The sequence below is a fragment of the Phoxinus phoxinus genome (genome assembly GCF_949152265.1).
Source record: "Phoxinus phoxinus genome assembly, chromosome: 14".
Classification (NCBI taxonomy): Eukaryota; Metazoa; Chordata; class Actinopteri; order Cypriniformes; family Leuciscidae; genus Phoxinus; species Phoxinus phoxinus.
Window position 1 is genome coordinate 20,721,800 of NC_136889.1, and position 18,569 is coordinate 20,740,368.

The 18,569-nt window shown below is 41.1% G+C and overlaps 1 protein-coding gene across 4 annotated transcripts in view; it reads right to left on the bottom strand.

Annotated features, from left to right (window-relative positions):
- The window catches only part of slc8a3 (solute carrier family 8 member 3), a 58,013-nt gene that overhangs the window by 22,311 nt on the left and 17,133 nt on the right, over positions 1–18,569 (bottom strand). For all 4 annotated transcript variants that reach the window (XM_079636254.1, XM_079636256.1, XM_079636255.1 and 1 more), the window contains exon 2: positions 11,724–13,580. In XM_079636254.1, the coding sequence (XP_079492380.1) occupies positions 11,724–13,495 (1,772 nt within the window). In that variant the 5' untranslated portion in view covers positions 13,496–13,580. The remainder of the gene's footprint in view (positions 1–11,723; positions 13,581–18,569) is intronic.

Genomic DNA, 18,569 nt, shown 5'->3' on the forward strand with positions numbered 1-18,569 from the left:
AGCGTTCTTTCTTTTTTTCAACCCAATTTTATGTAAAAATGTAAACCTTTGCCATTAGCCACGTTGAAAATGAACGGTCAAGCTGAGTGCTTGGCATTGTGGGATACAGTACTCCATGCAATGAACTGTGTTTGGTATGTGATTGTTTGCATGAAATACCCAGATTACCTTTTACAAAATGTGTCGTATACAACCAAAGATCAATACACAAAAATAAGTATGCCAGTACTTTTGTTAGGTAACATGGTGTATTAGAAACTTGCACGGCGAGGAATAATTCCAGGAAACAGATTTTAAACCCAAACATTCAGGAACCAGGAGAAACGCAGGAGAAAAATCCCACAAACATTGACGTGAATGGACAGAGACTAAGGGAGAACTGATGGTTTAAGTATACACAGCAAACAAAGGAACTTAAACAGTCCATGGAGGAGTGGGTGGTGGTGGAGGAGGAGCAGGAGGAGCCAGATGTTCAGCCAGGAACCAGCCAGGACGAGGCCCCAGGACAGATTCGAAGGCCGGAACAGCCATGGTGACTTGATGGAAGTGCCAGGGGGACGACCGACAGAGATGCAGCTGTTGAAGAGGGAGACACAGGTGGAGAGGACAGGGCCGATGAGCCCACGCGAAACCGGTGGCCCTGGAGACCGAGGTGGAGCCGCGGCAGCGGGAGTCCGAGGAGAAACCGGTGAACCAGAGGCTGAGCCGGAGGGATCGAGGATGAAGGCGGAGCGACGAGGGAGCCCGGAGAAGCCGTATGGCCAATGGTTTCCGGTGAAGCAGAGAGTGGGAGGAGCCAGGGTGGAGCCGATGTGCTGTATGGAGCTGGTGGCCTGAAGACACTGGGCAGGTCTTCACAGCATGTGGGAGCTGGAGAGGGACTGAAGGACATCAGCGGAGGCGGGGCTGAGGAACTGGCTGATTGCATTGGAATTTTGGAGAGACAGGGGGCTCTGGAGATGCTAGAGAAACAGGGACGCTGGAGATACAGGGAGACTGGGAATGATCTCTCCAAAAAGTCCATTAAGTTAACCTTAAAATTGTCTTTAAGCTCCTCTAAATACCTTCCAGAGTCCATAATGGCTCCCCTCCATCCCATCAAACTCCACTAAACTCTCCACGACGAACGATGTTGCCGGCTCACGCATCTGGTCAGACTCTAGCGGTCTTCCGACCTCCTCTCTGGTTTGTGCTCGTCCATCGTGGCGGGCGGGTCTCTACGGTCTGGAGTGGACACAGGCAACTCCATTGTGTGGATGGCTGGTCTCTGGCAGCTCTGGAGTCGGAGCGGGGCTGGTGAGTTCTTCAGCGGGGCAGACGGTGACTTGGGACTCGTTGCACCCACTCGACGAACTCTGTGAATGTGCCCCGAGGACCCACACCGAGCAAAAAGGGAAGTCTGTTAGGCTCATCTGGTAGAGAAATCCGCTGATGTGGGCCTCGAGGCTTTAGCCTACTGCTCCTGCTCGAGGCATAACATCAGTACAGCAGGTGAGGCCACGCTGTTCTGTTGGGTCCGTTCTTCTCCCTCCTTTAACTAATTAAACAGACTGGGGAAAACTAGGTCACAGGACTAAACCAAAAACACAATGAAAACATAGGAGACAGACCATACATGTAACAACTTTCACATTGATTTACAGTCAAGTCTAAGGGCCATTTACACAATACTGTTTTCAACTAAAAATTGAAAACTTTTTAATGCGTTTTGGCCGTTAATTTACACAACAGCTTTTTTGGGGCCTGACAACTCACACTTTTTTAAAATGGGTTGCAAAGTGCAAGATTAGCATCTCTGTGTAAACTACTTAAACGCGAATTCGTGAAAATGGTGACGTCATGATCATGCATATTACGTGTTCGGTCTGTAGGCGCATAGTTTTTCTTTAATAAGTGACATGATTAATACAGTGCTTTTAGCCGTTTTCGCGGACCCATGTGAACAGGAATCGTTTTGACAAGGTTATCATCTATACGTGAAAAAAACATTTTCTGTTGTTAGTATATTCTTGATGAGTAAACACCCTAAGAAAGTGTGTTTGAATGCACAGTGCCATGAAGCAGTGTGATTATATTATTTATATACCAGTATAAATATTAAGTATTTCTTAAAGGAACAGTCCGACTTTTTGGGACTTTAGCCTATTCACCTTATCCCCCAGAGTTAGATAAGTCCATACATACCTTTTTCATCTCCGTGCGTGCTATAAGTCTGTTTGACGCACCCACCGCTAGCCTAGCTTAGCACAAAGACTGGATGTAAATGGTTGCAGCTAGCATACTAATCCAAATAAGTGACAAAATAACGCAAACATTTTCCTATTTACATGTTGTGATTTGTATAGTCACAGAGTGTACAAAAAACAAAGTCACATGAGACACAGACATATTTTAACCGTAAATACTGGGAACTATATTATCTGAAGGCGAAGCACTGCTGGGCGGAGTGATAATCACTTATTTGGATTAGTATGCTAGCTGCAACCATTTACATCCAGTCTTTGTGCTAAGCTAGGCTAGCGGTGGGTGCGTCAAACAGACTTAAAGCACGCACAGAGATGAAAAAGGTATGTATGGACTTATCTAACTCAGGGGGATAAGGTGAATAGGCTAAAGTCCCAAAAAGTCGGAGTGTTCCTTTAATTGAATTAGCTTTTTTTAATTAGATTAGATTTAATTTAAATTAGATTTTTTTTAATTTTAATTTAGCTTTAAATATATATATATATATATTCAGCTTTAAAAATAGTACTTCAATTTAAACTGTTTCCGATAGTTGCCAAGGCAAAAAAAAAAGTATTTACGGTAAAGTTTTTCATCTAATATTTATTTTTTTATTTTATTTTTATTTCAAGCTTTATTTACAGCTTTATTTCAATTAACAAACACAATTTTAATAGTTTTAGTTAACAATAACAATACTGGTATAAAGTGGATTATCATTAGGCCCTGAACTGATTGACGGACACCAATTTAATTAAAAACTAATATAAACTTGCATACATACAGACTCCCTCTCCCACGCGCTCTGTGTGTGAATGGCATAGTGTTGTGTGTCTGTGAGGTGTTCCAGGCACATTGGTTGTATTTATGCAGTATCTTTTCGTCTATATTCAGTAATTCAGACCTGCAGGCACAGAGACACTCTCGAGCATCATTACTGCACCAGAAATATGCAACTAAGAAAACCTCTGTCTCATCTGCGCACAACACACACAGATATCCAAACCAAGAGTGAGAAGGGAAGGAGAGGGAGAGAGTCTATGTTCTCCCCAGTGTCACCCTGATTATATAAGAGACACGTGCTAAAAATAAACCCTGCAGTGAAAAGGGTGTGTGTGTGTGCGAGAGCATGCATGTCTGCACTGATGGGCAAATACACACACAACCAGGGATACACGTTCACAGACTAATTTGACTCAACGCAAACACAAACACACACTGTGTTCACGCACATGCCTGCGAGCTCGTGCTCTCTGTGGTTGCCAAGGAGACACAGCTTTCTTCAGCTGAAAAGGAGCAAAGCTCTGGCTCCACACACATACACACTCCAGCCTTCCAGGATACTTTCTGGATTCGGTATGCTAACACACTCAATATGATTGTGTGTGGAAATGTCTATACAAGATAACTTACTCTTGTTAGTGTTGTTTCCTGGAGCTAACCTCAGGCAAGACTCCACTGGCGGCTATTAACAATAGACCGGAACCTACAGCCCAGGGTGGTCAGCGCTAGTGGCGCTAATAACATGCTTAGCTAGCTACTAGCGTGACCATGAGATTCAGATGGGGCCACTTCTGTACTCAACTGTGAGGGGCTGCGCTATTACCCTCTGATTAACCTGCAACCTACCGCCAAGGGTCCGAATTAACACTCGCTAACTGCCAAATTCAAGTAAAAATTGGTTTTGGCAAGCAAATAAAATGGTTGCTCTCCAGCGGCTAGAATTGCATGATGCATTGTTTAATTGATTGTAGTGATAATATATAGTATAAGATGCAAATAAAAAAGCTGACAACAACAACAAAAAGTAAAAAAATATTTTTTTGACATTCTATAGATGCTTTAAGTTTAAATATATAAATATATATTCATTGATTTTCATTCAATTTATTACATTTTAAATAAATTATGTTCTTTTGAACTTTCCACAACATTATCACAGGCTTCACAGTTTCCACAAAAATATTCAGCAGCGCGTCTGTTTTCAACATTGAAAATAATAAGAAATGTTTTCTGAGCAGCAAATCATTAGCATATTAGAATGATTTCTGAAGGATCATGTGACACTGGAGTAATGATGCTGAAATCTCAGCTTTGCCATCAGAGGAATAAAATACTTTAAAAAATATATTAAAATAGAAAAGAGTTACATTTTAAATTGTACTAATATTTCACAATATTACTGTATTTTTGATCAAATAAATGCAGCCTTGGTGAGCATAAAAAGACTCTATCAAATACAGTATAGACTGAATGTTATAAATTTCTTTGTTTGTAGTTTTAAAAATAGTTATGGTCTAACACTGTCTGGTGTGACAAAGTAAATTTTGGACCCTGCCTACAGGTGGCCATCACCATGGGAACTACTTATGGGATGGAGAGGGAGATACCCGACTCGTGTCTAATAACATCAGAACCAGAATTACAGCAGAATTGAGCTTTGTGCTGCGGAGACTGGATCTTTAGACCCAGTGCACCACTGGTTTGATCAATGCAATGCTCATACTGTAGTCGCAGTGTGTTTGTTCGCAATGTCTTTAATCAGCAATTCCTCTGCGGAAAATGGCTGTAGAGGGTTCTTACGGATAGGATTTTGATTCACAGTGGAGAGTGCTGTAATCATTTCATTGATCGATCCCTGTCTGTAATGTTACTGCCAGTGTTCAGTCGAACTGTCTTGAGACTCCAAAGGGGATTCCAAACGGCTCCGGCGTCTCTTTCTGTGTATGTTAATTATAACGGCTCAGTGGTCACAATGTCAATGAAACTCGCTGATGAATGTGTGTCGCATACTTCAGCCTCGACTGTGACCCAGGTTAAAGCTAACAACAACTGTAAACAGCACTATATATACACACTATCTATAGTTTGGGGTCAGTATGATTTTGTTTTAAAGAAATTAATCCTTTTATTCAGCAAGGATGCATTCGATTGATCAGAATTGACAGTAAAGACCTTTACATTGATATAAAATATTTCTATTTCAAATAAATGATGTTCTTTTGAACTTTCTATTCATCAACGAAATCTTGAAAAAAAACATCCTCAAATACTGCCACACGCAACTGTTTTCTAGAAATGTTTCTTGAGAACCAAATCATCAGTACAGGATGATTTAATCATAAATTCATCAATACCATCACAGGATTAAAATATATTTAAATAGAAAACAGTTTGCATAACATTGCAATATGTGCATAATAAAGAGGAAGAACTAATTAAGTTGAGGATCATAAATGAGTTTCTGTTCTGAGCGGCCCATGCTCAGACTCTCCTTGATTAATTTACTTTCTTTTTTTTTGTTGATTTAATTTACTATAGTAGTTGGAGAAGTTCTTAACCACCGCCTGATATTTCACCCCAGAAAAGTACTTGTAGATCCTTAATAATTTGAGACGTTTAGCTTTAGTTACAGTATTACACTAAAGTCAAAATAAATTAGATGGGTAGTGAAAGAAAGATTCTCAATATCAACCTCAATCAGTGACATTCCTGTCCAAACCGAATTGGATTTCACAGAGGACCACCACGTTAGCCCAAAAATAGTAGGTAATTTCCTCTTTACCAAGGTTGTGAGAAAAACACAGATTCGTTTTGATAGGATTGAAATCACAAAGTATGTATGCACAACACAAATGTACCGAACCTCCTCAGGGAAAACTGGTCCTTTCCGAGATGGCGAGGGCGCACGAGAGAGAGAGAGAGGGGGGGGGGAGACAGAGAGAGAGAGAGAGAGAGAGAGAGAGAGAGAGAGAGAGAGAGAGAGAGAGAGAGAGAGAGAGAGAGAGAGAGAGAGAGCTAGGATCAAACTGAATTAACACTACTGAATAATAAATTGGAGCCCTGAAGAAAAACACACAAACAACACATACAACATCGCCACCATGCAGCTCCTCCTGGGCAGAATATTAGGCTTAGACAATATCGCTTCTTTTAACAAGTACAATCAAAGGTCAATATTGCCAATACGGTTACAAATACTGATACTTAGCCTAAATTTCAGTCTTTTACTTACACAAAACTGAAAAAGGAAAGTCACAGGGCTCTGGATCGACATATGGGTGTAAAAGAAGACAGAACTTTCCCTTTTGGATGAAGAATTCCTTGAAATCCAAATTTATTTATGATTTACATCATATATTCATCCTCTTTGCTGTTCAATCCATTATTCAAGCAGCGCTCCTCATCTGCTCTCTCACTCTCTGTCACAAGGAATTATTCCATTCACAGGAGTCACTAAGATGTTCGTGCTGATGTCTGGAGTGAATGTAGTAAAACAAGAGAGAAGTGAACTCAGATTTACACAGACACAAGCACAGTCCCTCTATATGATATTTGGCAGTACAATGTTTTGCGTTTATTTCCCTCAACTGTGTCAGACGGCTTAGACCACACTACAGAATTATGGTGGTCAGTTAGTTCTCGAATGCTTCATGACTGAGCTGTACAAAGCTTTTATTAACTGTATTGACATATTATTGTTAAGTGCAAGTAATTACACTGATAAAAATTATTTTGCGGTTCAATAATTAAAAAAACTACAGAAAAAAATATTTTTACATGAAAAAGTTATGTATACTCAATTCAATCGTGTAGAAATGAAAGCGTAAATATCAACGTTATAAAATTAAGTAAAATTACTCAACTTTTCTGATACTGGTGTTCCCATCGTGCACTGGGCCCTGAATAATTAATGAGGTTGATTTTTCACTGTTTTCCATCGGTATTTTATCATTGTTTCATTTGTTAGGATTAGTAACTTGCCATTTTGTGACATTTGGAGATAATTTTCTACTCAAAATGACACATTCAAACACAAAAACGATCCATCAAATACTGTCATTGTGTATTATCTACCAAGTATTGAGGTCTCTGCGTTCACACACACGACTTCTAAAATGTAAATATGGTGTCTCACACAATATCTATTTTATTAATGACTTATATGTTTCTAAGTAAAGTATATACGGTACTTTAAAAGTGTGGTTTAATTAAATTTTATATTGTTTGAGTGAAATGTATTGCAAAGAAAACTTCAACTAAATAGATAACACTTAACCTTTTACTAGCCAAGTTAAAATGACTTTTGTTTTCTTTGTTTTCATTCACTTAACTTAGTTAAGTAGAGTTTACTTAATTCCATATGTAAAATTTACTTCACATAAAAATATTCGTGGAAAAACTTGCCAAAGAAGTAAATTGTACTTATTGTTTTTTTCAGTGTAGGCAAAGTAAAGGCAGGAAACAAAGTTGGTACATTAAACATGATGAACATCTTTTTAACTTTACACAATTACCAATGAGCCAAAAACGCCTGCAAAAGACCTCACGACAGGACACTCTCTGCTTTTTATGCTTCATAATGGCACAACTACTCCTGATATATTTGCCTAAATTTGTTTGTGTTCTATGAAGAAACCAAAACATATTCTCTAGAAGAAGAATTCTCTATTATTTCATCATAAAGAATTAATCATGTTTACTTTATCTAAATGATTCATTACACTGTGGAGCTCTGCTATAACTACAGATTTAAAAAAAAAAATGTTTGAAAGCCCAAAGGGAGGCGAGAGACAGAAAACCAGGGCAGAGAAGAATCAGAGGAGAAGGCTAATGATACAGATCCTCTTTCTACTGTTGCTTTCCTTTCATCCTTCGACCAAATGCTGACCGAACTACATGCACAATAATTAAAGCTACTAACACACAAACTCCAGTGACTATAGTCACAGCAACTAACTCCACTGACTATAATTTTATAAATTCTTTATTTTAAAAAATCGAAATAGTAATGAATAATCAAACAAACTGCATGCGAATTATACACAATAATAAAATACTTAACTCCAAGTGACTATATTTACAGCAAAATCATTAACTACAGTGTCTAAAATGACGATTAATAATTTAACCGCTACTAACTCACTAGTTTCTAAACTTAGTCATAATAGTAACTTGCATTTCATCTACTTAAATTGTTGACTCAAATTACATAAAGTCAGAAACTACAACAACTCAAATCTCTATTAATTAACTAAAATAAAGCTTTCCACTCACACAAACTGCATTACTACCAACCAACATAAGTGGTATAATAAATTAAAGCCCATAAAACTGGGCCAGAAAGAGAGTCCTGGTGATCTGAAATAAAAATACTAATACTTGAAAGAGAAAGAAAGAGAGAGAGAGAAGAAGAAGAGAGAATTGGTTCCTGGTGCATTCTGGTGCATCGTGCTGCAGCATCATGGGAATATAACAAGCACCAGCCGAGAAGGAGATCCCCGAAACACACACACACACACACACACACACACACACACACACACACACACACACACACACACACACACACACACACACACACACACAAACACACTTTGGGTTTCCGCGTTTTATGGGGACATAATTATTTTATATTGTACAAAAAACTGTATATTCTATCCCCTAACCCCCTGGCTGAGAGAATCGATATCGTATCGTGATGAACTGTCCGATTTACACCCCTTATTTCCATAATCTGTAGATATTTTTTCATAAATGAAGCTGTAAGTAAAACCTTTTAACCCACCCGCCTCAATCTTGAATTAAGTGCTGCACATTTTAGAGCATCTCTGCTTGTTTGCGATGCAATTGTAAGTCAAGATTGAACAAGTAGTGTTTTCTTTACTCAGGAAACACTATATAGAAAGGCTAATGTTTTATGTATTTGAGGAGCAGAGAAGAGTGTCTTATTTGCAGTGTTGGGGGGGCGGCAAAACATGTATTTAGCATATGTCACAATATTGAGTATTTCTGGCCCTGCCCACAATGTAGGGTTTTCCAGGACCACATACACAATAATAAACACACTCACGCATACTACCGGTACATCTTTTCACATAAATACCATGTACACACTCTCAATATGTACACGCTCTCAAACTCACACAATGACGTACACACAGTAAAAAAAAGAGATGATATAAAAAGACGGAGAGGTTTAGTAGGTTACATTTTTTTCTCTAAATATCTTTCTATCCTTGTCCCTCATCTTCTGTCTCTAACTCCAAAGGGTTAAAGGTCAGTGAAAAGGGGTCACTGTGACATAAAACTCCAGAAACCTACTACAAAGGAGAGAGAGAGAGACAGATTTTGTATATCTACCGTGTGCTGACTGTTGACCTTTATTATAGCAGAACAGAGGGAAGGGTAGCCCCGTATAATCTAGTCAGTTAGTGCATTGGTTAGGGTGCCTGTGATTTAAACCCTGTTGGTGGCAATGGCAGGTGCTTGGTTATGATAGATGCAGATGTCTTTACTCAACTTTCTCTCCGCAAGCAGTCCATTGACTCAACCGTCACTGAGGAATGGTGCCTGCTATTCGTGTACTAGGGTTGTCACGATACCTTCATCCCATTTTATGGTATGACACCAGCTGAAGTGTCACTCTCTAGACATGATACCACTTACAGTGTTTGGATGCATTGTTACTTGCACAAGTTTGCAATGACAAGCAATCTGTCTGTGCGCCCCCAGATTTTTATTCCCAGTAGACTTTCAATACATTTTTTGCATCTTTAATAATTAAGGAGTATGTAAAACACTGGCAGAAACGACACATTCATGCCTAAATTTGGTCGGTCGAATCGAGTTGCAGATAATTTGCTTATAACTGAAAACTCTTTCATTATCATTATTTCATTATGCTGATTTGGTGCTCAGGAAACATTTTATCATTATTATCAATGTTGACAACAGTTGTTCTTAACAATTTTGAGAAAACCGTGATAGATTTTTTTTTACAGTATTTTTGATAAATAGAAAGTTCAAAATAACAGCAATGTAAATGTCTATACTGTAACATTTGATCATTATAGAAGTATTAATTTCTTCTTTTTTTATCTTACTGACACACACACACACACACACACACACACACACACACTCACACTCACACTCACACACACACACACACACACACACACACACACACATATATTCTCTGTAATTACCAAACACGATTAAAAGAAAATGCCAAGCCATGAGACACACTCATGTGAATGACAACAGAACTTTCTCTTAGTAAAAGTGAGTTTTAAAACACTAATACTTTTAAACGCTCACTTCATGCGGATGAAAGGAGTACTTCCATTAACAGCACATGGGTAGTTGACATGAAATACTCCGGGAAAGTTGACATGTCCTACAATGTGATATGCTATACTCCATTTAAACTATTTTATTCATTATGATGCATGTTTTATGATCTCATATTAATTCAAGGAAGACATGCAATATTTGGAGTTTAAAAATTCATTGGTCTCACCACAAGACCACTTTAAATGAAAAAAAAAAGTGATTAAAATGGTTAAACATAGACATACAGTAACAGTACACATTAGATTTAAATATAGATTTGAAACAAAAATCTTGATGTTAATTCAGAAGAAAAGAAAAGAAAAAGTCCATGGGCATGTGTCAGCTACTCACATACTCTTACATATAGACCGTGGGTGGGTTGGAGTGTCATGTGGAATATGCTGTGAATATTCTTACTGAACTATTAATACCCAGCAGCATATCTGGACCAGCACCCCACACGTCTCTCTCTCCCTGTGTGTTTCTATCTGGTCTGTGTGTTACCGTATTACTGGATCTTCTTCAAATCTCACATGAATGAACTGGATTAATTAAACACCAACATTCCTGAGAGAAATCTCAGAAACACTCCCTAAACCTCAATGGAGTGAGTGTGTATGCTAAAACAGAGATTATGTATATGTATAAGCACACTTATATTGGAAGTCACAAAACATTTACAAAAATAGCAGAAAACAAAGGGGAAAAAAGTATTTCGGCAAATGTGTCCTATACTACTACAGCCATTACAACCCAGCATGACCAACTCAACATTCATTGGTCTCAAACATAAAACATCAACTCACAACTCCTCAACTACATGCCTCCTACATCCCACTACATTCTTACAGTGGCCCTAAATACTATCTGAACACTTACTGTACACAACACAAAAATTTTCCTTGCAATACATAACAAAATCGCAAACCATGGAGGCATTTATGTGAATTAAATATAATGCAAATACCGTTTTCAAGCAAAAGTATTTCACAAAAAAAAGTAGTATTCATGGGATTTAAATAATAAAAATCAATAGATGTATTGTTTAAAATTAAGACTAAAAAGCATTTTTAATTAATTCTGGTTGTCAAATGTTGGTAAGACATGTCAATGTGATCAGCTATGCCTGTGGTTTCTCTTCTAGAACACCTGTGTGACTTTTTTTACACAAGCTGGTGCTAAAGTAATTGAAAATTGACTCAGAAAGGTGAAGTTATTTAGCTTTAGCATCATCTGTTTGCAAATGACACTTGGTTTGACATTTTGCAATAACAGTTTGACATCTAAGGCAATAATGGCATTTCAAAATGTATCCAAAAGTCTACAAATACTATTTGGGGCCACTATGTATTTGAGATTGATTTAAAATAAAGCATATTTACCAGGTCTCGTCGTTTTTGAACTCTAGTTCACCGTAGGCGTCCTCATAGTCCTCTCCACCGCCCTTAGCGAGTCCCTCCATTGTGCGGAAAGGAATGATGACTGTCCCTCTCGCTCCTGATGTCCGCAGCACTTTCACTTCCATGATGCCCACACTCTCACTCGCGTGCATGGACTCGCTTTCAAAAGTGAAGATGCCTGCGTGGTCATCATCGAGGATGGTCACTGTGGCAACAGAAGGGAATCCTAACAAGGCCTTTGGGTACGGCAGGCTACTGGGCGACAGCACCTCGTCCTCGGTCTCCAGAACGCGCACATTACTGAGCCGCAGGAAGAAATGCTCGTCCTCCTCAAAGATGTCGTCATCGATGATGCCAACGGCGATTTCCTTGACAACTTCACCAGGTTTGAACACCACCGTTCCCTCCGAGAACTCATAGTCCGCACCGGCATTCGCTGAGCCGTCCTCCGTTTTATAATCCACATAGATTGTATTAGCGATGTCGCCACCTTTACGCATTACCGTGAGTAGAACAGCCCCGCAGTTCTCTAGACACTGGTAAATGGCAGGCTCGAACACAATACGGGACACATACTCCTCAGGTTCTTCTACGTGAACTTCTTGAACACTAGTGCTGCGTTTGGCCTGCTCGGCCGCATGCTTCTTGAGGATGTTCCCGGCACCAGTCATCATCCTCGTGGCCTGGATACGATAAAACGCTCTGCTTTTCTGTTGGTGTGACAGAGCATAATAGTTGGCCATCTCCACTAGCTGATCCATCTCCTTCTCCGGGTGTTTCTGCTTCAGGTCCTTCAGGATACGGATCATATCTCTGCGAGACTCGTCCACCTCCTTGCCCTCAATCAGGCCCATCAAGTTACTAGCAGCCCCGCCATCGACAAAATGAGAATTCATCATCTTTCCGTCCATTTCGATGCCTTTGGAGCGGTCACCCTCCGTCTCGATAATGACGCCTCTGTGCTTGTCCGTGCGATATTTCTTGTGCATGAACTTGTAGAAGAGCAGGCGACGGTCAGCAACCCAAGCCAGAATGACACAGATGGGGAAAAACGCCAAGGTGAGAAGCCCTTCCCATACTTGGACTACGTTGGGCGAGATGACGGCCAGGATCATGTAGAGCCAGATGTAGGCAAACACGCTCCATGCCGCCGTCACGAAAAACACACGCAGGTGTTTCACCTTCCGGACTTCCCCCTCCGGGATCACCGACACGCACAGGCCGATGATCACAAACATGTTGAATGCGGCACTGCCTACAATGGTGGATGGGCCGAGTTCACCGGCATGGAAATCGTGTCCGCAAACTTCGATGACGGAAAGCATGATCTCAGGGGCGGAGGAGCCCAACGCCATGAGCGTGAGGTTGGACACGGTCTCGTTCCACACACGGATTGTCGTGGTTGTCGTCTCACCGTTCGGACGCTTGATGATGATTTCCTTTTCCTGGGAGGTGATTACCTCAATGGCAGCCATGAAGCGATCTGCAATAATCGACACCCCCAGGAACATGTAAATCATTGCCACGAAGTACACAATGACCCTCGCGATCTTGTCACCCATGGAAGGGTCCTCGGGGTACCAGATGGGTAAGATGATGCCAGGTTGGCATCGACCCGTATCCTCGAAGCATGCGGTGGTGTTCAGGGGGGGCGGGCTTGGCGTGACTCGCGCCTCTGCGGAGAGGAAGGTTGCTGCCACGGAGACCACTCCCAACCAGAGGTAGGCAGAAGTCTTTGTCCTTAAGCGATCCATGCACCCTCCTTCACCTCAAGGGTCTGTGATCTCTAGCTGTCCTTCGGGAATCCAGCACTGGGCTGTCTTTGGCTCCACACGCCACCTATCACAGAAGAAAAGCAGATAGTGAATCAGAGAACAAGAAATCGGTACTTCACACATTCCTAATGGCAGAAGAAAGACGCCCGACATCAGTGGTCGGGAGTATGAACAGTGCAGATGTAATGTAAGCAAACTCATCTGAGAATTCTGCAAATAAAGCCATTATTCTTGGCTAGATTTGTGAGCAGTGCGTGTGTGATATAATATGGTGAAATACTAAAGGTCCACACAGCAGAAAGCTAAAAGGCCTCACTCAGCAGGTGTGAATGTTGCCAGAATAAGCAATGTCCAAAATGACGCACTGGGAAACATCAACAAGAGCGCAAGGGCAGCGTGCTGCTCCGTTCCAACATGCTTCCTATTGAGGCAGCATTTTCAGGCTCCTGTTTCAAAAGCTAAATTAATAATGATGCAGTCTCCCTTTTTTGGCAAATACTGGCAAAGCAACTGGTTCGCCCTCAGTGAAAAAAAAGGCCAAGAAGGTGGAAGTTAAATAAATACTGAAAAGAATTGTGAAAAATGGTTTAGGGTGATAATAAAAGGATTTTCCTATCCATTTTTTGTGCATTTATTTATAGAGTAGACTGCTGTCAGATTAGCAACATGTTAACACCAGTCTATATTAAAATAGTTAAATCATTTAAAGTGAGAGTGCTACAGTATGTGTGTGGCACCCAGAATTGCTACCCATGTAGAATTTTACAAACCAGATAAAGGAACAGTTCACCCAAAAATGGAAATTCTGTCACCCTCATTTCATTCCAAACCTTTATGACTTTCTTTATTCTTTGGAACACAAAATAAGATATTTCGAAGAACTTCTGATGTACAGAAGAAAGCATATCATACAGGTTTAGAATGACATAAAGGTAAGTAAATGATGACAGGATTTCCAACTATCCCTTTAACTAAGAGGTTGATAGTTAAAACGCCGCCAATGTAGGCAGTGAGGCAACTCACTAGGTTGTGTAACAGAGCTTCAGTGTCTGTTCTGGAAATGAAATGTGTGCAGGTTTCACCCAGAGAGCTGGGAATAATTAACTAATATGGACACAGATTATTTCATTACATTTTTATCCCACTGCACCAGTGGAGATGACAGTGTGCATGTGGGAGTGTGTGGGAGCAGCTCTGGTGAATCCACATGGAGATGGAGGTGGTGTGTGTGCAGTTCATTTGCTCTCTCTAACACAGGAACACACTCAGAGGAACTCTGTATTGCTCAGTGGTTGCTCTTTGATAACTGATAATGGATGTCTCATTTAAGTATAAACCAGGTCTTATGTTTCTTATCAAATTCCTTAGGAGAAATAAAACCTACTACCTTTGAAAAGTTTGGGGTCAGTAAGATTTTTTTTAAATAATATTTTATTAATAATACATTTACTTAGCAAGTATGCATTAAATTGATTTAAAGTTCAAATAAAAGCTGTTCTTTTGAACTTTGTGTTTTATCCTGAAATTTTTTTTTCACTGTTTTAAAATGTATTAGGTGGAACAACTGTTTTAAACATTGATAAATAGAAATGTTTCTTGAGCACCAATTAATTTAGCATATTAGAATGATTTCTGAAGGATCATGTGACACTGAAGACTGGATCAATGATGCTGAAAATTCAATAAAGAATATTTACATTTTAGAAATATTAAATTACATTTTAAATTGTAATAATATTTCACAATATTACTTTTTTTTGTATTTTTGATCAAATAAATGCAGCCTTGGTGAGCACAAGAGACTCTTTCAAAGACATTAAAAAAATCTTACCAACCATAATTTGGTCATGAGAGAATCTAATGAGAAATGTTTGAGTATGTACTGACTCTCTGACTTTGGTCTCTTGGCAAATATAAGTAGTCTCTAGAGAAGAGAGAGATGTCAAAGTTTGTATTTAATCTTAATTCTTCCTTCCTCCAAATTAAAGAACCACTAGACTAAAAAGAACCATTAAGTAACCAGAATCATTAAACATATTCCTGCAACTAAGATTCAGGAAGCAGTTTAACTATGTTGCATGATCAAACCCCCAAAACTCATCCACCAAAAAGATGTTGCAAGAGAGAGGCATGAACATAAGTGGACTATGCAAGAGCCATCAGGCCAGACCTGATTATAGTAAGTAAATCAAACACTCTCACACATACTCACACATATGCAGTGGGCTGTAAGTAAACAGCACAGTGTAGAAACAGAAGGCCTAATGAGGAAAAACTGTTTTGTAAAGCAAAAGAGCCCAGCCTGAAGCCTTGAGCTGCCCCCCACAACTCTCTCTCTTACAAACTATACCCTCCACTCTGTCTACACTACCATATACGTATACAAAAAAAATGGAGGAAAAGAAGAAAAGAGGAAGAGGAGGGTGCCTGGTCACTCCTAGTTTTCTAATCTAAACGGCGTTTGAGTTCGACGTTCAATTCTTATCACTTGACGTCTGTGATTTCATGTACCGACGGGACTAACATCTCCGTGTTTATTATAGAGGTGGGTGTGTTTTTTTCTAGATGTGGGCATTACAAAAGGTCACATGCTGTGCTTGCGTGCATCACGTTTGACATAATTCTTTTAATTTATTATTTGTTGACTTAATTTAAAAAAATTATAAAAACCCTATTTAAGTAAACTTCATAGCAGTTTATAGCAGTGGCTGTTTATAATAAACTTGCATAAATTAAATTAGTATTTTGAACAATTTAAAATTGATGTTAAAATATATGTGGAAACAATATAAAAAAATTATAACTTAAAAGCAAGGAAAACGTACTCGGTTACTAACGTAACCTCGGTTCTCTCTAGGAGAGGGAACGAGTACTGCGTCGAAGAACGCTACGGGAAAGATATTTCTTTGTCGAGATTGAAGCCAAAAATTAATCCTTAATTTTGTAATATTGTAAAACGCTTTTCTGAAGCATACAACCTAGGCGGAGCAATACAGCTCACCCATTGGCTGCTCTGCCAGAAAAGCACAGCCTATGCGAGGCCAGGACGCTGACCAATGAGGACGCTTCGCGCCCTTCTGCGTCACCTCCCGCCCAAACAGGCGTGGCCTAGGCCTATAAATACGAGCATAGCTGTCTAACACGCCGATTTTCGTCAATGAAGCGACGCAGCGTGGACACGCACGGCATGAGACGCAGTACTCGTTCCCTCTCCTAGAGAGAACCGAGGTTACGTTAGTAACCGAGTACGTTCTCTTACGTAGAGTTCTCTCGTACTGCGTCGAAGAACGCTACGGGAACCCTATGCAAACCGCCGTGCGTGTTCTTGGATCGACACAGACACCTAAGGGCGCGCGCGCCCTGGTATACAAGCGCCTACCCCAAGAAGTATAGGGAGAGCGGCTAAATAGCATCATCCCTTATAGTAGTGCCTCTTAAGGCATAATAGCATATATATGTAAATATAGATATATATGAAGGGTAATAGCATGCTCATGGGACACATTGTCAGTGAGTGATGCTTAAACATTGAAGTGACCTGGGCCGCAGCGCGGGGCAGGAACACTTATACATATTAGGCATTGAAGTGACCTGGGCCGCAGCGCGGGGCAGGAGCACTTGTACATATTACCATTGAAGTGACCTGGGCCGCAGCGCGGGGCAGGAACACTTATACATAGTCTTCTAGACCGAGAGCAGTTTAGCCTGCAACGCAGGAACCTCTAGGTTACAGAACCTAATAAATGTAGACGGGGAGGCCCAGCCTGCCGCCATACAGATATCATGTAACGAGATTCCGCTATACCAAGCCCATGAAGAGGCCATGCCTCTCGTGGAATGTGCTCTGATGCCCAAAGGGCATTCCAAGCCTCTAGATGCGTAGGCTAGCGCAATGGCGTCCACTACCCATCGAGATAGACTCTGTTTCGTTGCGGCTCGTCCCTTGGAGCGCCCGCTGAACGAAACAAAGAGCTGCTCCGTCTGTCGAAAAACAGCGGAGCGGGACACGTAAGCTCTTAATGCCCTGACCGGGCAAAGGGAGCTATTTCCGTCCTCTGAGGCCGGCATGGCCGACAGGGAGATGACCTGAGCCCTGAACGGTGTGTTGAGGGACTTAGGCACGTACCCATGCTTCGGTTTCAATACGACTATAGAGTCGTTTGGCCCGAACTCCATACAAGAAGCTCTCACTGAGAGCGCTTGCAAGTCTCCCACACGCTTCACTGAAGCGAGAGCCAAAAGAAACACGGTCTTGAGAGACAGGTGTTTCATGTCAACTGAGTGAATAGGCTCGAAAGGGGCCCCTTTCATAGCGTTCAACACTGTAGAAAGGTCCCAAACGGGGACTGAAGGAGGCCTTGGAGGGTTTAACCTCCTGGCGCCTCTCAGGAAGCGGACCACCAGGTCGTTCCTGCCTAGTGAACGGCCAAGCGTTGGATTAACGAACGCTGATATGGCAGCCACATAGACTTTGAGCGTGGATGGGGTTCTTCCCTTATCCAATAGCTCTTGCAAGAAGGAGAGAATCTCCGGTTCTCCACACTGAAGTGGTGACAGACCTTGATCTGAACACCATCCAGAGAACACCGACCATTTGGAAGCGTAGAGCCGTCTAGTAGACGGAGCCCTAGCTTGTTCGATCGTGTCTAACACTCCTCTTGGGAGGTTAGCGGGTACCCGTTTATGGCCCATACGCGTAGGGACCAAAGCTCGGGGTGAGGATGCAGAATCGAGCCCTTGGCCTGTGAGAGGAGGTCTCTCCTCACTGGAATCGGCCACGGGGCAGTACTTTTCAGTCGCATCAAAGCTGGGAACCAGGTCTGATTCGTCCAGAATGGAGCAACTAGCAGTACTGAGCATCCGCTCTCCTTGATACGCTCCAGCACTTGAGGCAGGAGTGAGACAGGAGGAAAAGCATAGAGCGGGCGGCGGGGCCAGACTCTGGCCAGCGCGTTCGCGCTCTTCGAAAAGAATTCTGGGCAATGAGCGTTTTCCTGGTTTGCAAACAGGTCTATTTCCGCTCTGCCGAACGTTTTCCACAGCAGACGCACTG